The 26462-nt window shown below is 42.2% G+C and overlaps 1 protein-coding gene across 1 annotated transcript in view; it reads right to left on the bottom strand.

Moving 5' to 3' along the window:
• STON1 (stonin 1) overlaps window positions 1-26462 on the bottom strand; it is a 330512-nt gene that overhangs the window by 151419 nt on the left and 152631 nt on the right. Inside the window, exon 2 of the mRNA XM_069234043.1 lies at window positions 5904-7915. Within this exon, the coding sequence (XP_069090144.1) occupies window positions 5904-7863 (1960 nt within the window). The 5' untranslated portion in view covers window positions 7864-7915. The remainder of the gene's footprint in view (window positions 1-5903; window positions 7916-26462) is intronic.

Raw genomic sequence — 26462 nt, 5'->3', positions numbered from 1 at the left:
AGCAAGTTAATCCTGGTGAAATATTTTACTTTTTAGCTTTAGTCCACTCCTTTGCAATAAGAGAGAATAGGTTCAGTCCTTCAGGACTCTTCTCAGGTCACAGACAGCAGGTTTACACCTCTTCTGATCCTCCTGAGATCCAAAAGTGTTCTTAAGTGGGTAACTGGAGATGTCACATTTATTCCTGGCTTGAGGTAGTGGACCCAGAGACAGAAGTCTGGTGGGACAAAGCAAAGCAGGTCCTTCAACAACCATATAGATCATACACAAGAATTATCCTGGTCTCCTCTTCTACACCTTCCAATTGCATCCCAAGTGTTATAGTTAAACTAAGCAGACCTGTCAAGCATGCTTTGATACTCATGCAGGTCTTGACACTGTAATGTCAACAAGCATTGGCAAAGTGAATAGGTCTTGCCTATGCAAGAGCGATTGGTTTTTCCAATGTCTTTTAGCCATGTTGTAGAGCTTAGCAATTGCAGTCAAGCATGACCTAAAAACTTTTAAAAAAAATGCTATGGTGGGTAGGGGTGGGCAACATGGACAACAGGAAGGGGTACAGGCTAAGGAAGGGCAACAGTGACAATGAGAGGGAGGAAAAGGGCAATGGTAAAAAAAATGTGCTGTGATGTAGCCATGACTCGCTACGTCATAGCTCTTTTTTTCTTTTGTGGGTGTGGGTGGTTAACAGGACTGACTGGAGGGTGAGGAGTGGAAGGGGAAGAAGCAACATGGACAACAGAGGGTGGGGTTGGGAGGGGAAATTCAGCAAGGACAAAGTGAGTTGGGGTGGAAGGGGAATAGGCAATGCCAACAATGGGAAGAAGGGAAGAAGTAACACAGCCAACGGAGGGAGGGAAGAAGCAACACCGGCAATGGGGGCCAGGAGGGGGAATAAATAATACAGATATAACTAAAAATAGTAATAATTCAATCACAACACATTCAGCAGAAGAACAACAATCAAGCTGAAGCAGACAGTACTTTGTCCATGTTCCAGATAAAAGAATAGGAAGTGAAGCCGGCTCTCTCAGGCTAATTAAATGGCAGCCAATAAGTGTGACAATGAAGGGTAAGCAATGGGTTGCTTCAACTCTCTTGTTGTATACAATATATCTCACGAGTGAGAATCCTGGAGTGTGTGGACTGTTATAGATGAAACCTAAAGAGAATGCTCAAAGCCCCCAACCATACTTATTCCAGGAGGTTCAGTGGAGTCATCTTTGCCCATTCATGTCAGGTTGTTCGCTCAAGGTAGGTATTCCACACGTTTTTCACTCCTGTTCATATGCTAAGTACTGGCTAACAGAAGTGGGAGAGCAAATATAAATTTAGCCTCCAGGAAATTCAGGCAGGAAAAATAACACTTTCTAAAAGTTACCTTCACTTAATATTTATTAAAAATATGATGTAATCTTTGATTTGGTTTTTAATAACTGTAAATTAGTTGTTCAATTATTTTTCTAGCTATCCCTTTTCTGAACATACAAGATTAGGATTTTAATACCTACTATGGAATTCTAGGCCTGCAAAATACATCACAGAAGCTAGTCACTGTATGGGCATGTTAGCGTTACATTTCGGCATGCCATACTTTTAAATACCACGAACCTTGCCTTGTGGATGACAAGATATACATAGGGGAGACTTATTCATATTTAAAAGGGAGGTTTTAAGCTGTCAAGAGTGTTTATTGTGACAGGTCGAATTGTAGTATTTACACTGCTACAGTCAGGCTACAATGGTATGTCTGAAGCTATGATTTACACTGTCATAGTAGTGGATTGCTCAATAGGTGCTGCAGTTTGAACCATCTAATAGGGACTTATATGTAAGTTAAATAGACCGATTAGGATAATGACAATTGCATAAGGTTGAAAGGAGGTGCACAGGCATGCTAACACTGGTTAACAGGGGTAAAGTGCACAGAGTTCTACAGCCAGCGAAAACAGTCAAGGCAAAAATCTACTGGTACTCCATGCGAAAGATAGTCATTGCTACAGTAAGCAACATGTAAATGCACTCTGACTGAACTTACAGCTATTAAAGTCACACAACCACAGTTCATTCCAACAAACTACACCACCTGCCAGACTTTGCACTGACTTAAGGGTTGTAAACAAAAGAATTCAAGTAGCTAAGTATCCCTTACCAAAACTTGATAAGCTGCTATCAAAGACAAGAGGAATTAAGTTGTTCTCAACAGTTGATCTTTTGTCGGCTTATCCTTAAGTACTTTTGCACAAGTAAGGCCGTAAGATAATAGGGTTCATAACTGCTTTTGGGTGTTTCCAGTTCAACCTAATGCCCTTTGAACTGGCCTCGTCATTGTCAGTTTTTCAGAGATTAATGGGAGAAATTTTGAGAGGCATTGAGGGAGTTTTGTACTTCCCGGACAATATTTTGATACTGGGAAGAAATAGGGAGAAGCATGATGAAAGGTTGAGATGTGTGATGAAGGGCTTGAAGATGAGAGGTTTGAATGCAAAATATTAAAAATGAAAGTTTGAAAGGAACAAGTGACACACTTGGAACCATGTTATTGGTAGGGGAGGGATCTCATCTAAGGGTTAGTAGAGCTGCGCTCATTCTAGGGACCAGCAGAGTATTATTCTAAATTCATAAGGAACTTTGCAGAGAAAACATATGTTTTGAGGCAATTAATGAGAGGTAGAAGTACATTTGAGTGGGGGGGGGTGAGTGTTTTAAATCATTCAAAAACATCAAAGACTTTTGCAATGCGCACCGATTCAAGGATTTGTCCAGAATCATGCGGTGTAATAACTGTGAAGGCAAGCAAGAGGGGTTTGGCTCAATACTTACACAGATGGATGCACTTGGAAGGGAGACTGTGATTGGTTCTGCCTCTCAAAGCATTACACCTGCTGAAGAATGTTACTCAGTTAATGAAAGAGAGACGCTAGCTTGTGTGTGGAATTTGGAACATTTTAGAGCTTTTGTAATGGGTACAGCGTTTGAGATGTGGACGAATCACAAGCTGTAGGTTAATTTGTTTACCACAGATACATTCTTGAAAGCATCTTCTAGAACTGCAATATTATCCATGAGATTGCAGGATTTTAGCTATCGGATTAAGTGTGTCCCTGGAGTGCAAAACAGAGGGGTGGATTGTTTGAGTTGGCTTCCGTTACCTGGAAAAGTGCTTCCAGGGTGTCAATCGGACTATTTCCAGGTAGCTTTTGTGGATGAGGAAAGACTGAAATCAGTTGGAAGGTAGTAGTGGTTAGAAGCATACGAACATGATGTTGATTTGCAAAAGGTGAAATAGTTTATAAAAGAAGGGTGGATGGACAACAGGAGTTGCCCTGAGACAATAAGGAGATTTTGGAAAGTCAGAAATGAGGTGTGTGTGGATTCAGACTTTGTTATGAGTTATGAAAAAATCATACCTTCTTAGATTTTAACAAAATAATTATTGGGTTTGTGCCATGAAGGGCACTTTGGAATTGTGCGAACCAAAAGGAGAGTGAAAACTCTGCATTGGTGGCCAGAAATGGATTTATCGAATACAAACAAAGAAGGGCTAATATGTCAGGAGTGTTTAGAGAAAAGTTGGTTCTGTGTACGGTACTCCCATCATAATACCAAAAAAACCGAAAGTACACAGTTCCAGCCAATAGACTAGTACAAATGTATACAGTAAGTAATAGTCTATGAGTCTGCTCTTATTAGAACAAGAGCCCTCACTCACCAAATGGTGACATGCTTCATCATCGGGCTTTTGCTCCTCGTCAGGCCGGCACTGCAATGCCTGACGGGCCCCTCATGAGGGCTCTTTGTTGGAGATCTTTTGAGTGTAAAGAATGCTGGTAGCTGAGTGCTAGTATGTGGGATTGGTATATGACTATGTGAAAATAAAAATGGCTAGAGGTCTGGAAATATTGTATTTAATCAACCCAGACCCCTGTCATGATTAAAAACAGAGTGTGGGTAAGGATTAGAAGTAATGTCTAGTCCACCCTCAGAAACAAAAAAAACTGTCAGTCCCTGAATTGGGGGAATGTGGAGAGTTAGAGTACAGAACTAACTATACTTCTATCATCGTGGTCAACATGTTTCTTGCAAAAAATGTCTGTTAAGATCGGTGCGGTTCACCAGGAACAAAAAACGGACCTAATCCACATGTTATAACCCAATATGGAATTTCTTTGTACCACAAAAACCCTCCTTGTATTAAAGGATGGGCCCCATCGGGATAGCAATAAGCATCAGTGGTCCAGGCTTGTATAGTCAACCCGCTCGTGTGGCCACCGGGTGGATAACCTACCCCTGCTCCGCGTCCCAGACAAAATGGAATGGATTTAGACATTGAGAGAAAAGTGAGGAATTGTGTACAGTGTGCCAATTCTGACAAGGGTTTACAAACATTGAGACCACCTTTGATTCACATGGAATGTCCAAAAATAGCTTGCTATGTGGTTGCATTAGGATTTTATTAGTCAAATTCAGACTATGGTGGGTGGGAGTAAATATGTGATTGTTTTGATTCACTACATTAGCAAGTTGGTAGAATTGGACATTGTGCAAAGGGCAGATGCAGTTATAAGATTTTTAGACAGTGTTTCCTTAAGAGAAGGATTACCGAGGAGGTTACTGAATTACCACAATTCTAAGCTGCAGTGGTGGAGGAGTTTTTAAAAAGGAATGGAGTGATCCACTTGCATACTGCAGTAGTGGCGATGGCACTGTGGAGGGTTTTAATTGTGTGATTAAGAGAACTATTTAACTAGCAAGTGTGAGTGGCAGGAAGTGGGAAGGTGAGATAAAAAGGATGTTGTGTGCTTACTGCTTGACTCCTTCTCTCACAGGGTTTAGCCCATTTGTATTAATGTGAAGTAGAGAACGGTACACACAGGACAATTTAGGATGGATGAAGAAAGTGAGGGTCACCAGAGGTGGTTAGGGAGAATATTTTGAAGGCTAAGTGAGTCTATAAGAACAACTTTATTGCTTAGGGCTGAGCTAAGGTAGAGGAGTTGAAAGAAGGGGAATGGGCCAAGGTCAGGAAAGTTGGTAAGGTGTCTAAAGGGGAAAGTGTTTATTCAGAACCCTTGCGAGTTGAGGAGTGTTTACAGAATTCGGTGAGTCTGAGCGATGGCCATGTATGGCATATGTGTCATATGGCGAGATGCAGAAGGGGAAACAGCAAGGAGATTGTGAGAGACAGATATGGGTAATGTGAAGATGATTGGTTGTGGGAAGATGTTGCATGTTCTGAGATGGATCAAGAACAAGGTTTGAGAAGATTACTGGTTGAGAGAACATTTTCTGACAATGAAGGAGAGACAATGGAGGGTGGTGGGGAGGAAGTTCTAAGGTTGGAAGAACTGGCAGCCTGGCTAGAACCATTCATACTCCGGCAAAGTTGTAAGATTTTGTATTGAATTAGTGTTACAATTTAGTTGAAAGATTCTGTGATGAAATATGGTTGCTATATCAATCTTTAATATAACAAATTGTATATTCATTTATTTGCTATGAAAAGGTCATATTAGGAATGATTGAGTTTACATCTTATGTTGTTTTATCATTATTTTAAATGTGTTAGTTGTTGTTTTGTTTTTGTGTATATGAAGAGGGAGCATGTGTGGTGTTGCTGCTTGCATGCTGCAGAATGTATAATGTCATCTGGGTTGTGAGGTAAGAATGGAATGGTAAATATGGAAATGGGTTCTGAGAAAGGCAGTTGGAGTAGTTATTACTAAGAAGGTGCTGCATCTCTGTTTCTGCAGAGTTGAGGAAAAAAGGGTCTACACACACGCTACTGAGTACTTGTCTTCACTACAGTGCCTGAGTACCTTAAAATGATGCCAGTAGTTAGGGAATCAATCATAAATAATGGTCACATTTACAAATTAGCTTAAAGTAAACAACATATTTACTTGAATTCTTATCTGGAAGGCGGTCTATCTTCCAAACCACAGCTCTGTAGGCGTTCTCATACTTTGCAGTTCCGACTGTGACTTGTATTACTGGCTCAGATTCAGCCTCGTAAGCCGAGCCAAGACACGTCTTCCTGTTCATTTTAGCCTTTAGAGACTTCTGTCTTTGAATATTTGTAGTCCAGAGCACTTTGATCCATTCTGTAGGAACTGGGATGTGGACAGTGACGTTTTCACATGCATTCATAGTGTTGGTCTGTGCTAAACTGATAGCTGAGGGGGACATGTTTAAAAATGCTTGAAGTTCTATGTAGGCACCCTGCACTACCACTGCAGCCTTCACTGTGAACGGCAGATCTGCAGCATCGTGCAAAGTCTTGAAACGCATCAGCTCCAGTCTGCAAGCATCTGGAGGGGTAAATTTAATAATCCTCGAATGGTTAAATTCATCTTTTCTGACACAGTTATGGAAATGGTATTCCTGAATATCAATAAACTTATTATCTGTCTCCTTTTCAAAGTAACTTCCGTTTAGTTTTTGAAGTTCCAGATCATTTAAGGTTAGAAAGCATTCAGTATTACTGTGTACAAAACAAAGGCAATATACCTGGGACACCATGGCACTTTCTACCATTTTTCCGTCTTTTGTGAACTTTCCCCAAAAATTGTCAACTAGTTCTAGTACCATTTCTTGATCCTCATAGTATTTCTTCTGTTTCGGAATAACTGGAAGCATCATTAGCTCCTCTTCAACTGTTGCTATGAAATCAGTAAAGTCATTAAAGTCTGTGGTTCCCAACTTTAACATCTGTTCAGTTTCTGCTTCATGGACAATTTCTACTTTGGGGTTATATTTTCTTTTTTCTGTATAGGACACGTGTTCAATCTTAACAGTATGGATTTTTCGGGAGCCATTAAAGTGCTCTAGTTTTGCTTCGGACAGCTTGCATTGAGAATGTAGCTGGAACTCCTTGAATGGTTTTTCCAGGCCCTTCTCATAGTACAGCTGCAGAATACCTCCGGGAATTACCTTTAGATAAATAGGACCCCATTGTCGGGAGGACATCCTGTTCTTTTTTTCAGGAATGCGCAACATCAATGCCCATCCTTCTTTCCCTTGGCTTCTGAAGAGGTTGAGGGGGACAAATGGTGGTGTCTCAGTAACAGTGTCTGTGTACTGGACGGCTACATTGGGCACTGTGTCCAAGTTACTTGTTTGCAAACATTCTAGTCTTTCACAAACATAGTTAAAAGAACACTGATTGAGACTTTTCTGGTAAGTGCACAAGTCCTTTTCCTTTAAACTGCCTTGTCGTGTTGTTTGTTTCTTGTCTCTTCCATGTGCATTTATCTCTTCAAGAGACGTTAGCAAATCTGAGGTATTCCCTTTATTCCAAAATGGACTTCCAAAAGCACAGCCATCTTGGAAATATTTAAAAGGTTGTGGCAGTGCTGAAGGGAGCTCTGGGAAATCTGGGTGCATGTGGTTTGCTTGGCTGCCACCATTTTTGCTACCTGGTATTGTGTAGGGAGGCTTACATGCAGTATCTACCGCAACAATTTTTGATGAGACAGAAGATTTGTCCGGCCCTGAACAACCTTTCCCAAGTGTAACAGTAGAGTTAGTGCTTGGATGTACCACAGTAACAGGATAAAGGTTAGAAACATTGAACTTGGGAATAAAGGGGCTCTCTGGGTAGTCTCGGATGGGGGTAGAAAGAGGAGTGTTACTAGGTGGTGTAGGACTCAAGAAGAATTCACTGAGAGGAGAAGAAAGAGGAGTGCTTCCTGCAGATGATGATGCATTTGACAGTTCTTGTGCTGTAGGAAGGCAAAGCGTAAGTCCATTTGGTCTGGAAATGTCTTGATTTCCTGTCCGAAAAACTAATGATTTCTGAGGAGACTGAAACGAAGGTTCATCCTCAAAGGTGACCCAGTTGTCTGGATTCGTTGAACACATCTTTTCAGGAAATGGTTGAGGAAACTGAAAGATGTCACAGGTGCATGTGTACCTATTTGTAGAAAAGAAAAGAAAAATCAGCAAATGTTGCAAATCACCTGTAGTAATGAGTGACCATCTAGGTTTCAAAACAACTTCATGTCTTAAAATCACCTACATGTAGTATTGATTTTTTTAAAAGCTAATTAAAAGGGTAGAACCCTCCATACGCAGAGACTTAGCATTCATAGTTAAGAATTTCCTCCCATTATTTGTCCTTTATACCACAGCTGTAAAATCAGATTACATGGTACAATTTCAGAGTATAATTGTAACTTAACTCTAGTGAATCATTTTACAACAAATTCCTGCACTACCTCTTTTTAACAGGGTCTAGAATGTAAATTAATCACAGCACTGATCAATTAAAAGGCACTTTTTTCCTCAAGACATTTCACCAAACATAACTACAACATCAAAGAGCAAACCATGTATTCAATCATAGAATCCAAATACACTGGAATAGGTAAAAATAGACATGCCCACAAAAATGTAAGTACCTGTTACACTATTTCTCTAATAAAAAAACAGATACAGTACAATAGATAATAGGGGATTTGTGTTACATTTAAAAACACTATGACATTATCAAGACCTTACAGAAAATAGCTGCCCAATCTTAATGTCCTATTACTTACCGGTAATCTACATTTCTCCTGGTCCTGTAGTCCTCATCCTATTCATTATTGATGGAGAACCCTCTCTACATGACAGAAAAAAAGAACACAAGGAATGTACTACCTTTCCACCCTCCCACCCCTCCCACTGGGAGTACATAACACGTACCTTCCCAGCATTCCTCCTGAACTACCCAGCCAATCAACTGAAGGACGGTCGCCAGGGAGGGAGGGTGGAGCGCAATGAATGGGACAAGGACTAACTGCCAATGTAGCAGCCCTACAGATTTCAGCAATGAATACCCCCTTCAATTCTGCCCAAGAAGCCGCCATACCCATGGTAGAGCGTCCCTGCCCCCCTACCGGAGAAGGAACACCCGCCAAAGAATATGCCAATTCAGTAACCTGCTTCATCCACCTACTGATAGACAGAGAGGAAACCTTCTCACCCTTGGAGGAAACAGCAAAAGAAAGAAACAAGGAGTCAGATTTCCTAAACGGCTTGGTCCTTTCTCGATATACCAACAATGCTCTTTTGATGTCCAGTAAGGACAATTCCAAATCATCCTCTCCTGCAGGAGCCACAATCAAGGAAGGTAGCACCACCTCCTGAAAATGATGAAACTGGGAAACACCTTTGGAAACAAAAGAGGAATCCAAATGTAACACCACACCGTCAGCAGAGAAAGACAGAAAGGGTTTCCTAGCTGTCAAGGCTCCCAGCTCCCAAATGCGTCTGACGGAGGTGATGGCAAACAAAAAGACCACTTTGAAAGTCAAAAACGTAATATCTGCCCCTTCCAAAGGTTCAAAAGGGGCCAACACCAGAGACCTCAACACTAAAAGTAAATCTGAAAAAGGAAACAGAGTCTTTAACAATGGACAGACCAGTGAAAAACCGTGCAGAACAAGATTGTCCCCCGGAAAAAGAAAAGCCTTGATAGCCGCCCACTGTGCTCTCAAAGTGGAAACAGGCAAATGCTTCTCAAAGCCTTCACACAAGAACTGAAGTCTGATAATCAAAGAACAATCCAATAGAGACTATTGAAGAGGAACACACCAAGGTTGGAAATTACCCAAATGCCTGGCATATGACTTCAAGGTAGAAGGCTTACGGACTGCTGAATCACCACAGCTAAATGTCTGGGAATCCCCTGGAGCTGCAAACCCTGCCTCTCAATTTTCAAACCAACCAACAAAGCTTCTGGAGAGACAATGCAGGAACTGACTGAAGAGGGTAAGCAAGGACACTGAACTGCCAGCAACTTGACAACCAGAAACCAGGACCATCGGGCTGAAAAGGAAAAGCCAGAATCACCCTCCTGTCCTCCTTCTGCAACTGTGCCAGAAATCTGGAAATGAGGGCAATCGGAGAAAAAGCATATAACAGACGGTCTGGCCAAGGAACTGACAGAGCATCTACTCCCCAAGCACCCGCCTGTGGACTGCGAGCACAAAAACGCGCAACTTGAGCATTGAGCCGGAAAGCAAAGAGGTTGAGGTATGGCACAGCAAACTTCTGGACACTCTGAAAAATATCTTTTGAGTGAGAGAGAGCTCCTGTAAAGGAGGAAAGCACCTGCTGAGAGCATCTGCCACTCCATTGTCTACTACTCTCACATGAATAGCCACCAGAGATTGAAGGTGCCGTCCCCCCCATTGAAACAACAATAGAGCCACCTTGTTGAGAGCCCTGGTACGAATCCCCCGGATTGTTCAGGTAGGCCACTGTGACCAGGTTGTCTGAGTGAACCACCAAGTTGTGCCCCTCTAGCAAATGATGAAAGCCCATGACTGCCCTGAAAACTGTCATGGGTTGTTTCCCATTTGAAGACCGCCTACCCTCTTAAAGAGACCAGCAGGCCTGCAGGGACCTGTTTCCCAGAGTTGCCGCCCAACCCAAGGCACTGGCGTCCGTAGTCAAGACCAAGGGAGGATCTGGCTGCAATGGAACTACCTTGGAAAGGTTGGCTGCCAAAGTCCACCACCGCAGATCTGGATGGACACCTGGGGAGACAGGAGCTAACTGGTCACAATCCCCCAAGCGAGAATCCTAATAAGACAGCAGGTGAACCCACAAGGGCCTGAGGTGCAAACAGGCCAAGGAACAGTGACTGCAGCTGCCATGAAACCCATCAACTGAAGCCACCTGCGTATGGGGACCGACAACAGGGAACATTATATCATGAGCCAGAGATTGCAACGACTGGACCCTGCCCTCTGGGAGAAACACCCTGTTGAGATCTGTGCGAAACCTGGCCCCAATAAACATTAGATGCCTAGATGGAGACAGCTGGCACTTGTCCCAGTTCAGATGAAACCTATGCTGCTGAAGCATGGAACAAACCATCTGAAGATCCTGAAGAAGAAGGGCCTCTGAAGGAGCATGAACCAGCCAGTCATCCAGATAAGTGTAAAGATGAATCCCCCTGAGGTGAAGAGAGGCAACAAGAGGGGCCATCACTTTGGTGAAGACTCTTGGGGCTGAGCAAAAGCAGAACAGAAGAACCCTGAACTGATAATAGGACCCCAACACACAAAACCTGAGAAACGGCTGGCAGAGCGGATGAACAGGGACATGGTAGTAGGCGTCCTGCAAATCCAAGGTGCACAAAAAATGACCCTGAATCACCAACGGAATGATCCGCTGTAATGTCTCCATTTTGAAGATGGGGTGGAGAACATCACTGTTCAGAGCTTTCAAATCCAAAACCAACCGGAGGCCTCCTGTATGCTATGGTACTAAAAAATGATGGAATAGAATTGCCCCTTTCCACCAGAGGAACCTCTACCACTGCCTTCTTCTGAACCAAAGAGTGAATGCCAAACTCCAATGCAACCCTTTTGCTGGAACTGGAAGGTCACGGAGTGGGGCGCACCCCTGTACGAGGCGGCACCACCCCAAATTCTATCCGGTAGCCATGCCGGATGATGTCCAGAACCCAGGCGTCTGAAGTGGAATCCAACTAAGTCAAAAGAAAATGCTTCAACCGACCTCCCACCTCCATATCTTGAACTGTCATATAGTCAGGAACATGACTTGAGAGGGGGAGGAGGAGACTTGGGATTCTTGTCTCTGCCCCTGCCAGAAGGAAAGTGTCCCTGAGAATGGACAAATTGTCTACGGGAAGGAGGATGGAAAGGAGACCTCTTTCTGAAAGGCTGCCTGTCACCCAAGACTGATTTAAGAGAAGAAGAATGTTTATTTTCCTTAAATAGTCTATGCAACTTCTCTTCCAGCTCGGCTCCAAACAAAACATTGCCCTGAAAAGGCAGACGCAAAGCTGACAATTTTTTAACAGCATCTGTCTTCCAGTCTCTCAAAACAAGATTTCTGCATGCTGACACACAGGCACCTTCAGTCAACTCCGAAGTCCGCACAACATCGAAAGAGATATCAGAAAGGAACTCCATTTGTCTCTCAATAAGTGCCAGCAACCCTGTGCGGTCCGAAGATTCATCCAAGGCACGATATACAGATTTGAGATCCGAAATCAGAGACTGGGCAACATACGTGCCATAGGTACCTGCCCTTAAAGCCAAATGAGCCCCAGAATAAACCTTCTTAGGAGACCCATCCACCTTCTTATCCACTGCATCCCTAACAAATGCATCTTCAGTCAGTGAAGTCCTTCCCACTAAGCTGGCCACAAAGGAGTCAATAGGAATGAAATCCAGCAGCACCTGAGGCATATCCTGCAAAAGATACAACTTAGCCTTGAAACGAGGGAGAATAATCTTGTCAGGATCACACCATTCCTATTTAATCACCTCCTGAATGCAAGGATGAATTGGAACATCAACAGGCACAGTACTTTGGAACTGACGGAGCAAGGACCCTGAAGGAGTGTCAGGAATCTCACCATCAGGAAATTCCATATTGACTTTTAGGCGTTTCACCAGATCAGGCAGCAAGTCACGAGAAATATATTTCCCCTTCTGTTCATCTGGACTATGACCCTCCACCTCCAAGCCAGAAGATTGAGAATATGCCTCTGAAAGTGGGACTTTCCCTCATCTCCAATAAAGTCTCTCTAATCAGTTTCCGAAGACGGTCATCACTATGCCTCCTGCACCACCTTGACCAATCAGGAGAGGAAGAAGAAGCTAAAGGGGACCCGCAGTGAAAAGGCTAGTGGAAAGGAAAGTTGTGATTAGCATGATGGTGCTGAACTTGGCACTACCATGGTAGACCATGACTTTCACAGCCAGCAACCTTTTGGGATCTCTGATCCTGGCGGCGGTGGCCGACCGCCAGCATCGTAATGTGGCAGTTGGACCATCGGGGATGCTCCAGTTCGACCGCCACAACACGTACAACGGTCCTATGGACCACTGTACTTGTAATCAGGCCCTATAGCTTTAGGCCCATATTTAGGCGCTTTTGGTGCAGGGCAGTGTAGCAAGTCACTTTGCTGTGCTGCCCTGCATCAAAGGGAAGGGGCAGTAATATGCTGTATTTATAGCATACGTCGCGTTCCTGTCCTTTCCCTCCGCGTTGGTGCCATTTTTGCAGCTTAGCACCAACGCAGGCATCCTTGCAAGAATATCTGCGCTGTAGGCAGGATTATTTTTGTGCAGGAAGGTGAAGTTTTTTCCTCTTTCTATGTGTGCTATAGAATGCAGCACACATCGAAGGAGAAAAAAACAAAGACAAAAAAAAAAGATATGTGCATTTTTTGACAACTAGTATTCCTTTTGAAATGCCTGTGTTATTTTGATTAAATAAATGAAAAGAATCAATTCTCAGATCAGTGTACAGTGATAAAAGAAACACTCTATTTAAAAAAAAGATCTGAATGATGTCAGGGACTTGGACTGAATTTTACATTTTTAGCATTAAAGTGGTGGATCTAAATGACTTCTAGAGAGCCATACTTTCTACTTTCATACCTCTCATATTCTATAATTCTGGACACTGGGCTGTTGTTACACTCTCGGTCCCCCTTCTGCCTAGCTTTCTCTGAAATCGATTTAATAGGTGTTTTTAATAGTTTGTACACAAATGTATAAATAATCACGTGCTTAATAAAAACATTAAAAAAAAGAAACAAGCACATAAAGCTGGGGCCATTGTCGCTGGCAAGTAGCATACATCTTGCCAGCCATAATTTGATGTCTAACTTTGGACAGAGAAGAGACCTTTCCTTGCACCAGAAGATACAATCAAATGAGCATCAGTAGTACCTGTGCATTGTGTATATGAGTGCCATAAGACAATTCTTCCCCAAAACTCCTTCAGAAGTATAATGGCACTGTCTGCAATCTCCTCTCTGCCCAACCTTCATATTGAGGATGGCTATTCTCTGGGGCTCCCCGGGGTTCCATCACCTACTTCTAGACCTGTCAACTTTAAAAAGAATTGGTGTAAGATAGGGTGAGTGCTTGAGGGGTCTGGGGTAAAGAGGGGGGGGGGGGGGTTGAGCCATTACAACATGGCTAAACATGGAGGAGGCAAGGTATAGAGCCCACCAGCTCACAAAAACAAATAACAAATGCTTCTGAGGCTGTCGCTGATGTCCTGGGGAGGTTGTAGAAGCTTTGATGGATGTTGGCTGCCTGGTGCCTCCAAACATGAGCTATAAACCTGCTCTCTGCATAGAGTTCTTGTTCCACCTTGTGATGTTGGCTCTTCACTGGGAAATCTTGTGCCAAGGCATGATATTGAGTAACTCATGGTGGCACCATGTAAAGTGGCACATCTTTTCCCTCAAACCTTCTTCAGCCTTTCAGAGCTACTGCTTTGACGAAGAAGCATCCACCCCTCCTTAATGAATAACTATGGTATGCATGGCCGTATTTCGGTCCACACTCTGTTTGTGCCCTACATCTGCACTGTGTTTTTACATTGATATGTAATATGAAAAGTCTAGACTTGTTTTGCTTCTAAAGCATTGAGTGGCTGGTTTTCTTTTACCTCAATTGTCTGAATTGTCCACTTACCACATTTTCATGGTGATCGTTTACCTTTGGAAGGTTTGGTTTTGCAGTTCTTAAAAAAGTGAAGCAAGTTAATCTGGTTTAGACACCCTTCTGTGTGTTGGCACTGAATATTACTTTACTGGCCTTGTAGTCTGTATCTCTCTAGGCCTCCTCTTCCAGCCGATCAAACCAGGCCCATTCTCTAATCCGAGGAAAGGGGTGCCATTCCGTTGAAGATACTCCTTGAATCCTATGTCTTACCTGTCTGGTAACCTGGTATGTTAATGTTATGAAAGTGTAGTGGTGAAAAATGTATTGCCATTGAATGGGAAATCTGTATGCTTTGAGTCATAGTACTGTGGCACTAAAAGATGAGCAATGGCCCAACAACCCGTGCAGGAAACTGACATAGCCGTAGGCTCTCTTCAAGCTAATGACCAGCATCTTCAGGTAAAGTGGTGGCGTTTAGCTTCACAGTGATTGTCTTCTCATAGCTTGTGAAGGTGTGCTCCCTACTTTCTACCCCAAGTAAATAACTACTTTAATGATTTAGCTTAAAGAGATTGCCTACATTGACACTGTGAAAAAAGGTGGCGTTTAGTTGAAATCTGTTTTTTAAAGGGCACAGATAGATTGTGCCTTGAATTGTCGCCAGTGCCCACTTTCTTGCTTTGGGCTTAATTTCCTGGATGGCAAGCAGGCACAACAAATGAACAATGCATGATTGGGAAGCTTGCGGACATGCACTGTTAGGGTATTGTCATATATCATTTCATATTATTAGACTTGCTTGCACAGATGCCAACGTTATGACCATTGTATAGTGGAAGAATGCATTTGCCACATTTACATAAAGATCAACCATACATGTCATCAAGAAAATTGCAGGATTTAAGATACACGTAACATAGGCAGGAATCAATTGATCAAAAACGACGTTCTCTAATGTATATAATAAATGTAAACTTTGATTTCATATACGTGATTTGCTACATATTCATCCTTCTAATATACAATGAATATATCTCTGGGTGCAAAGGCTTAAACCTAGTTAGATGCATTTCCCAACCACGAAAGGCTATCCTAGGTTAAATAGGGCATTATAGGACAGAGGGATATATCTAATAGCCCTTCTTCCTCGAGCTATGACCATTGTGTCCATTAATTTGGATGTGCTCTAAGGAACATGCAGACTCTGCTTATTTTGATTGTCAAGTGTTTGTTGCTGTCGCTGGGGCTGCATGGACAGAGTGAATGTCAGGAATCACTGATGTTCTTTAGTTCTTGTTGCCTCTTGCTTCAATGACTCATTTCCCGACCCAGCATCAAGACGGGTTTGAGTAAACCACTGGAAGCAGGGAACAGAATAAATGTAGGGCTGTAATCCACCATGAGAAAGTTTGTGGAGCACTCAGGACCAACATCAGTATGGAGCATCCTCCTCTACCAAAGAGAAAAGAGATGCCACAGGTATACAGCACACATATCCACCGTGGCCTCCTTCTCTAATCTTCTCATAGTGACCATTAGGCCAGAGCCAGCCGTTGAAAACACAACTGGGGATAAATCTTAGCTAGAGGTAAGACAGAGTAGTGTTCATTCAGTCTCCTCACTGGGTCACCACTGCATCTGTCCCTCATAGTGTGAGCTTGACTAATTTGCTGCTGCTGTCTTGTGATCAGTGCGCATTCAGCTTTTCTTTCTCTGTCACAATACAATAGTAGTTAATAATGATTCTCGACTTTGGGGGTGGGGTGATGTGATACCGGCAGGAGCAGTGCCACTGTTGGTCTATCATGAACTCAGATACCACAGCCAGTTCCTGATTTTTCCACCCTAGAGAGTTCTGCTAGACCAAAGTTGCGTGAAGACATAACCATCAGCTTTATGGGGACTCCACAGACCTCCCTGCTTCCTCCTCTCCCAGGCAGTTAACAGTGAGTATGCGCAACAAGAACTGTGCAATGCTTTGATGCTAATATTGACTTTGCAGACAAATGGGGAGGAAGGGGTACGTTGCTCTTGGACAAAACCTACAGCTATGGCTGACACACCTCATGAAACTGGTCTTTCTCCTGTGGCCCCACTTTTTGCCCACCTTTCCCGCCAGGGGGAGCTGGCTCATAGAACTGCAGAGTTGATTAAGCACTTTCCTCTTCCAGGAATCTGTATGGCCTCCTGTTTCCCTGATCATGCTGAGGATTCTGCCAATGGTTTGTCTCCCAGACAAACTACTTCTCCCAACCCTTGAGGTGCAGCTTGTAATGCACAATCTGTCACTAATGTAATAAGTTCTATTGCAATAGAAGCGGGTGATTAAATGCGGGTTCTGACTCTGAACCCAAATTGAAGAAGTTACTCCCATAGGTCCTTCCACAGACTCTTCATTGCTGTGATTTCATGGATGGATTTCAGCAGGGTAGGAGGAGCACAAGCGGTATGTCAGCTATAGCGATGGGAATAGTAATAATAATGATAACAGTACGAAGGACCTTTTGTAAGATAATACAGTCCATCATTTTACCAACAGTTCAGACACTGTAACACCCTCAGAGTCAAACATCATTTAGGGTCCGAGCCAACAAGTCTGTTAGTCAAACTTCATGGAGATCTCACAAACTAACATGATCTGCTTTGCACCCACCTTAAAGAGTACTAAAAGTTTACTGCAGCTCACTAACCAGCTCGAAAATGGCACAATATCTATGAAAGTATAGGTAGAAGATCAGCAAAAACACGTTTAAGTCATGTTGAGTAACCATGAGGAATGGCAAATAGAATGGAAGGAGATGATCCACATGGACTTATCATGCAGTTGTCTCAGAATGCCCTCCCGGATTTACAAGAACAGGACATCGACTGCCAAATACAACAGGCGTAACATTTCCATTTAATGAAACCTAGGGAAAATCATTGGAATTTGTATCCAGAGCAGTTCTTATTTTAAAAAACGTAATCTTCTGGCAACCATTATATGAAGCTGCCTGGCCGAAATGCCCAGGTAAAAATGCTTCCAACACATTCTTTTTGTACTCAGACTTCAGTCATGGCAGTTACATGACGTTGGCAATTGCGACAGATATACCAAGATTACAGTCACTTGGTGCACGTGTTTCCTCAAGAACCAGCTCGCCTCAGGTTCATATACGAATCACACACGTATTTGGTCATCTCTTAGGAATGGGCTAAAACTTTCATATTGTCTTGGTATAAAGGATTTAAGGCTGGATTTCCAGACAATGATTAAATGACAGTTTGCCTCACAATCATTTTCATTTGGTGGCTTTGGGAGACTCAAGGGTATACTGGCAAGGGCATTGCCCAAGTCCCATGTTAAGGGGTCTAAAGGACCCATTGATGACCTATGAGAAATGATTCATATTGCATGATCTGATTGGCTTACATTATATGACTACAGCGTCCAGCTGGGGGAAAATAATGCCTAATTAAGACTATAATCTTGATTATCTGAGACAGTTATTAAATTTCTTGTCGTACTAGCAAGTTGCTGCTGACAATCAAAAACTGCGGTGGCCTTATATTGTCATTTATAATTCTTTGTCCCACATTATTAAACACTTGTTCTAATCTTTAATCTTTTACAATTGCACTGCACCCTTTCATCCTCTCAGCCATCCGGACTGGTGACCTGCAGCACAAAGGAAGTACGATGAAAAGACTATCTTTAAATACATATCAAGGGTAGGAGCTCAGCAGGAAATGGGGATATTGCCCAGTCCTTATGGCAATGTAGATTGGGGAGACATCAACAAAAAGTGTTACATGACCTATGGGGGAGGACTGCATGGGGACGGAAGGGAAAAAGAGGTACATTGCAAGCTATCAAAATGATAATAAAATTGTACCATGGCACAGATAGGAAAGACTAAACAGAAGGGCATAAGAATAGTTACATAGAATGTTAATGGTGTCTGGTCTTCAGTAATCATACCGTGTACCACAACAGAGGAGCTTGCTTTTCTCCCACCTGAGATACTTTGTCTACAAGAGACGTGCCTGCTTGGGCAATAATTTGCAAAGATAAGCCATCTGGGGCTTACTGTTTTGGTAACCACTGATCAGAACACACCAATGCGAGGGGTAGTTAAAAATACATGGCCATTTCATAGGTTTAAAAGTGATTGGTTGCTGGCTGGTCTCGTAGATTTTTAAGAAAATGGTGCATAATGTCACGACTCACGTGCTGCTGGCGCCTGGAAACCGCAGATCTAGTGGCGTAGGTCTTGAGGGTTCGGCTTTGGCCCAGAAAGGGGCGACTCTTTCTAGTAGCCACGGTGCTGCAGGCAGTGGAAACGCCAAGAACAGACCGTGCCCTTTAGAATTAGTGCCAGAGGGAAAAAACCCCAATAAAGGGGAAAAAACCTCCAAAAAAATGGATTCCTGAAACGAAAACAAAACCAGGAATCAAACAGGAACAAAATGCAGGTAAATGCAAATTGAAAAGATTCAGAACCGAAGGCTAAGAATCAGGAGCGAAGACACAATCTGAGCAGAAAGTGATGCAGCGCAAGGAAAGGGAGAAAACAGAGCCCTTATATACCAAGAAACAGGAAGTGACCAACAGGAAGTAAAAAGACACCATTTTAGATAGGGAAAAAGTACATAGGATAGAATAGAACAGGAACCATAGAAAATAGGGACCAAGGAATGCTGGGAAGAAAAAGGTAACATGGGAAGGGGGAAAGACATAAAGAAAGGACAAAAAATGCCTCGAAAAAGTAAAGAAGAAAAAGAAGAAGAAGAAAGAAAAAGAAACAGGTAAGGAGGGGTCAGGGGAGAACAGGGACACCACAGAATGCAGAGCGAGGCCCAAAATAATATCTGGGGCCTCGCGCTGTACAAAGAAGACTCGGGGCGCGCCGCGTCCTGAGAACGCGCTGCGCGGCGCGAGCCGAATGCTCGGCTCGCGCCGCACCACGCGGCGCAACACATAAGTGCTGATGCGCCAGTTTTCTTCTGTCGCACCTGTCCCACCTAACAACACCACAAATTGGTGCACCCTGGCGGTCGTTAGGCTAATAGCGTAGACATTTTTTATGCTATTGTGGAGCTTTGCTGCACTAACATCAAGAATGTTGACGCTGGTGCACAAAAGTGCAAGGAGGCCCATAGGTTTCTATGGGATGCATCATTTTAACGTCTGCTTTGAGCAGACGTTAAAAATGATGCCAAAATGGCGCCATTTTTGCGGGCCTCCGAGTGCCGGAATGCCCCCTTGCATACATTATGCCTGGTGCAGGCATAATGTGGTGAAGGGGGTGCAAAGTGGCGCAATATGGGTATTGTGCTACTTTGTAAATGTGGCGTGGCAAAAACACCTCCCTAACACCACATTAGCATAAAAAAATTACGCTAATGTGATGCAGGAAGGTGCTAGGGGCTTGTAAATATTCCCCTTTGTATTTATAACTACTTGTGCTGTTTGTACTCCTGTTACAGACAACACAACAACATGCCAGCAATTATTGCTTGAATCACACAGCTGGCCAAGCCCATTAACACGATGCGAAGATAGCAATCTCACTATTGACCCTATAGTAGACTCGGTATTCTGTGGCCGTTATCCTACATATCATGGACTCCCCCAGAATTGTTGCTGCCTGGATACCCCATAGATTTGCACAGCCAAGATTTACATGCTTACCACTCCCAATAATACATATTTTAGAATAGAGATGTTTTTGGTATCTATAAGTGTCATCTCTTATACAGATATTGAGATTTCACCACACAGAATATACAATCACAATCCAATTATGCTTAACATCCCAAGCAAATGGGCAAGCAAACCTACTAGCATGTCAAGATGCACTTTTGATATGAATCTTCTGTGTGATTTGACTTATCAGGCCTCTATGTCTAAAGTCTTAGACGAATATATGGGAATTCATGAAGGCTGTTACCAGGGGGTCTACTCTCACATAAACCATTTCTAGAGAAAGGGATATTAGAAAAAAGGGCTACAGTTGAAGAACTTCCTTGGAAAGGCTACATACTGATTATGCACTTTCCCTAGCAAACCAAAGTGTAATGTCATCTCTGAAAAAGTATATAAACATCTTGTCACTACTAAGATGCTTATACGAAAAAGGGTATGGGGTAAGGCTGCCCATAGAACTCAATATAATTGATTAAAGCATTTGAGAAAAATGAAAATATGGGAAAAACCTTAGGACAGAGAAGAAGGGAAAAAACTATCAACAATGACATATTAGCTGTAAGGGATGGGCATCATTGTTCATTTGCAAGACAATATAATTTCTAGATTCTGGGAGCATTATAGGCATTTATATCTGGCTGAACAGATGCCAGAACATTCCCAGATTTAGACCTACATCTGAGAATCTGATGTTCAATGAGCCCCACCCACACTATGTCTTTGTTTGGAACATCCATAACAAAACAGGAATAAGGAAAAGTGATTAAAGATCTTCCCTTGGATAAATCTTCCAATCTGTATTCTATTCTAATAGAGTTCGACAAAGTGTTTATCAATATGCTATGCTCACTTCAAAATTATTTTCATGGAGAGAAACCTACACTGCTATGTTTCTAAAAGAAGATAAAGATCTAGTTAATTACAACTCATATTGTCCTTTATTTTTAATTAACTCAGATTCAAATATTTAAAATAAACCTCTCACTAATAGTATATCTTCTTAGATAGAACAATGGGTTGACGCTCTACAACATGGATTTGTCCCACAGAGGGACACCACAATGCACACCCATCTGGTGGTGTCCATTTATTTACTTGCATCAGTTACCGGTTGCACGGCTGGGTGATCCTATTTGATGCCAAAAAAAGCATTCTACAGGGTCTCCTGGCCTTTTCTTTGGTATGTGCTGAAAAAGATTGGCTTTGGTTCTAGAATGATCAGCTGGTTTTATGCCCTACATGAAAATCATATGGCTAAGAAAGTTTGCATGGGATTGGTTTCATAAAGTTTACCAGTCATGAGAGGCTGCCCCCCTCATCTCAATTGTTTGTATTTTATTTAAAGCCATAAATAATACCTGTAAGTAGGTGCCCCAGATTCCTCTTTTAAATCAGAATGGAACCTCTCATAATGCTCTTGCCTGCACTGGTGATGTAACAGTATTTACATTGAATCCTACAACTACACTCCCACTTATAGGACAAGAAGCAAAAGTGCTGTATAAGGATATTTCCTAAATACAAATAAGACCCAAATTCTTTACAGTCAGAAACCACACAGTTTAGATAACTGTTATGCCTCATCTGCTACCTACCTAAAGATATTTACTAATATCAATGAGACATATCATCATAACAATGAATCTATTTTGTGTAATGAAATTCCAATCTACACAAGTGGAATAGGGTACCCCAAGCCATTCAAGGTGTCAGCCACATCAGTACAAAGGGCCTCAACATTCACAGTGGAAAAACAAGATCATGAAGGCTAGCATTGCCAGCACAACTGCAGTCACTCTTGAGGGAGATGCACTGGAAGAGGTGGAGGCCTTCACCTATCTGGTAAGTGTCATAGAAAAGTAGGGCCGCACAGATGCTGATCTCAAGGCTAGAATCGGCAAAGCAAAAGCTGCTTTCCTTCAGCTGAAGAAGATCTGGAGCTCCAAAGACCTAACGCTGCAATCCAAGCTCAGGCTTTTTAACACCAATGTAAAATTGGTCCTCTATGGAGCAGAAACTTGGAGAACAACAGTGACCATCGCCAACAAAGTCAAAACCTTCCTCAATGCCTGCCCGAGGAAAATCCCCCGAATCCGCTGGTCAAACACAATCAGCAACAACAACCTATGGCAGCAGACTTTCCAACTCCCTGCTCATGATGAAATCATGATAAGACACTGGGGCTGGATAGGTCACACCCTTTGCAAGCCCACATCAAACACCATGAAACAAGCCCTGACCTGAAACCCTCTAGGGAAAAGGAAAAAAGGAAGAACAAGAAACACCTAGCGCTGAGGCATCAAGGCTGACTTCAAGAAGATGAGTTACACCTGAAGTCAGATTGAAAGAAAGGCCCAGAACAGAGGTGGCTGGAACAATTTATGGTTGATGGCATATACCCCAGGAGGGGTGGTAGGCATAAGTGAGTAAGCAAGAAAGCCATTCAGTGATGCAATGCTATAAAGATTATTTTAATGAGATTGTAATTTCTTTTCAGAGCCTTGCCTTTAATATTGCCAGCCACTTTTTACGAAAGGTAAAATCTTTATGGCTGAGATTCATATGGCAATTTAAGGAACCCCTTAGGTCTGTCCATCAACTGCAACAACCTCTACATGAAGGAGGGCAGACATTGCCTTGCCTAAAATTCTATTACTGGGCAAGCTTCTCTACAAGGCGTTCCCAAAAGGTTGGACTCCCTGGAAGGTCACTGCCTACGCATGACCCATATAGGGACAGAAGTCATGCACATGTTTTTATTTTATGCCATACTATAAAGAAAACTGATTATAGACATTTCTGGTTTAGTCAGAGATATGGTCAGCCATTGTCACCAAACTACAGGTAGCAAGACATACATGTTGTAACACCTTGTGTCATAGCCCATCCTGCCTGAGTTTTACCAACAAATCACTTGCACTAAACCAGTTCTATACAAATTTGCAAAATCTTGGGCAGTTGATTCAAAATTCTGCCTTTATTTCTTTTTCTACACCTTTGATATTCTTCAATCAGTATTCTGTAAGTATATACAGCTTTTGATTTCGTAGTGAAGATTCCAAAACACTGATTTAGAGCTATATTCAGTCAAATTTATAGAACCCATTGCTTCCACGAAACACAAAGGCATAATAGGGCATATCTATCATTTATTACTGGAGAAACACCATGATAACCTACAAATGATACTAGGTGGATGGACCCAGACATTTAAAGAGCCAGTAACTAATCTTGACATAAAGCTAAGTATGGACAGGTGTCATAAACTTTTGAATGTATCACGTCTCAAAATCCTTCATTATAAATTAACATAAGACATATACTTTACCCCAAACAGTTTGCATTATTGGGATGTCGGGTTGATTTCAATTGCTTTTGTTGTCATCACACTGGAGCGGATACAGCACATATATTTTATCATTTTCCACTGCACTTTAATATAGACTTATTTGCAACAAGTCTTCCAAGAATTATGTAAACATTTGGGCATTAATATCCTCCCTTCATCAAAGCTGTTACTTCTGTGCTCTACTCTATATGTCCCACGGAAATACACTGGCATTATATTTGTAGCAATCATTTTAGCTCAATTACAGATTGCCGAGATATCACTGAGATGAAAATCCACCTACAAAGAGGAAATGGTGGAATTAATTTATAGACTTATGTGAATTGGAAAGGTCAGCCATACTAAATAGTAATGACCAATCTCATTGAAGAGCAATCTAGCACCCTATAATTTCTTATGCTTAAACACAAAACGAGGTTCATGCTCCTTATGCAATTGCACTGTGATTGCTATTTATGTGTCCTTTTTTCAGATTATTTGTCTATTACCCAGATCTGTTTATTAAGGTATTTATTTCATGCTTGCACAAATCAGCTAACGTATTCTATCTATTGGATTGATTTATTTTGATACATTCTTTTAATATAAGAAATTAAAAAATGATTTTGGCATTTATGGTGTGGGAGCTAATGCAATGTAGATGGTATGCTTTGCTCAGGATCACACAGCTCAAAGCTGAGATGTGTCTGAAGTGTGGTTTTATGGCTTCACAGTCTGCCACTGAGGGGTACGTGTGGAAGCCACTAAATGAAAGAGTAGGATTGAAATCAGTATAGTTAGGTCGAGCTTTCAAGACCTCTTGGGTATACTTTAGTATATACTTCTTTGTAGGCTTACTGCTTTTCATTGGCTTGTTTCAGTGTCCTTTGAAAATCCTTGCTTGCTAGTGGTCAATTTTTCCTATTTGTCCCTCCTTTTCAATACAGGGAGCAGTGCGCCAGTACTTGTACCCTTTCACTTGTGTCACTGTAGGATGTGTTTAGGGACTACTTTTCCCTTTCTTCTTATTTTTGATTTCTTCCCTGCCACTGTTTGCCTGTGCTCTGACTTCTGTTTATGTAAACAGGGCTACATTTCTTGTTATCTCCTCACATTTGCAGTGCCTTCAAAGATGGAGATCAAATGCCAGACACAAGGTAATTATCTTTCTCTTAAGTGAGAAGATTTCCCCTGTCTCCCATCCCCCTACCGCTTTGCTGCTTGTCTGTGTTTCCTGCCCTTGTTTGTCTGACTCCTACAAATGACCCGTGCCTGCCCCTTTAACAATCCTCGTGCTTCACTTCGCGTTTAACTCTAGCCCCCTTTAATTTCCTTGTTGTGTTTTTTTTTATTGTTGCCGTTTTGATATAGCGTACACTCGCCCAAAAGGTATTGGAACACTTTACATGAGCACCAGTTATGTTACAAAATAACACATTCCTATTTTGGTAGGCTTGGGGAGATTAAGTGATTTGTCCCAAATCACAGGATGTTGAGCCAATGCCGAGACTTGAACCTGGTTCCCCAGCTTCAAAGTCAGCAGCTCTGGCCGTTACGCCACATCCCCTTCCTGTGTAAATACTGCGATGTTCCATCCAGTGTTGCCAGATTGGGCTAGTTCTGGCACAACTGAGTGATATTTTACCCAGTTGTCTGAAGGAAAAGCAAGTTGGGCAGGCAGTCAAAATTTGGGCTAGAATCCATTCCTGTATTAGGTGGCTTGAGAGAATTCTGCAGCGCAGCTGTGCTCGGTGCTCCACCAGCCCAGGGCTGCCTCGCCACACCCCTTCTCTTGCTTTAGGTGTTTACCTGCTCTGCAGTCAGCTCAGCTGTTGCTTGCTGGCCCAGCCCTTTTCAATTGTACTGTACTGTTCAGTGTCTGTTTGCTAAGGGGCTCCGGCTCTCATTCCAAGTGAGTTCTACACTAGCCCCTGCCACCATTTCAAAGTCAGGTGAAAGGGTGGGAGCGTGTACATGTGCTGCTTCGCTTCTGCGCCAGCACACTGCACATTGCAGGGGCAGAGGACGCTGTAAGTACTGCGAGTAATTTATATTTAAAGCAGCACTGTACCACAAGAACCTTTTATTTAAAGCAGCACTGCTGGTCATGTGAAGCACGCCAATACCTTCAGATCGAGTTCCGATATATATATATAAATATATATATATTGAAAGTCCGCAAATGCCAGACAACGGAGGCTGCTTTTATGGTGGTGGTCTGGGCGTGCATCTGGCTCTCCACAAAATATATGCAGTTCCTCTAATACCGTGTAGAAGATTGCCCGGACAACAAATGGAAGTCCAAAATACTTTAATAACCAATGCTTCCTCCCAATACAACGCATTTCAGCCGTAGCCTTGCTCACGTACATCTCGGGAGTTTACTACACAAAATAAATACTCATGCCTGACAGAACACAAAGAATGGACTACATAAATCACATGATTACAATCCACAAAACAGTATGGGCGCCATCTTAGAATGTCCAAAATTACACTGTAATGATATATACCGATGTCATATTTGCAATTCTATTCATATTCTTATTTCAATAAATATTTTTATAAACATATTTTTTAGAAAAGTGTTGTTATATATTCTTATCATATAACTAAAAAACCTTTTTTTTTAAAGAATGTTATAAAACCATATCATCACTATTGCATGGAACAATCAATTAAAATGCCTCTCATACTATATGAATATCAATAAGTCTATTCCTTTAAGCCAATGTATTCCTGTCAGAAAACCATCCTATTACCAACTATCATGTGAGCACACCCCCAAACTACACATCTACAGTATAAATTAAATCTAAAACAGTGTGAAATACAAAATATTTTAAAAAATTATTTGATACAGAACATCACCGGCAAATCAAATCAACCTAAATGTACATTAATTTCCTCACTTGAATTAAGACCCACCGGGCTCAGGGTGTTAAACCTAATGATCATTTTGGATTCTAAAATCCTCATTTTTTTCTCTCTGTTACCACCCCTCACGGTAGAA

This window comes from Pleurodeles waltl, chromosome 5 (assembly GCF_031143425.1).
Source record: "Pleurodeles waltl isolate 20211129_DDA chromosome 5, aPleWal1.hap1.20221129, whole genome shotgun sequence".
In the NCBI taxonomy this organism is placed as follows: domain Eukaryota; kingdom Metazoa; phylum Chordata; class Amphibia; order Caudata; family Salamandridae; genus Pleurodeles; species Pleurodeles waltl.
Note: the sequence above shows the minus strand (reverse complement) of the source record. Positions and strands in the feature narration are given on the sequence as shown.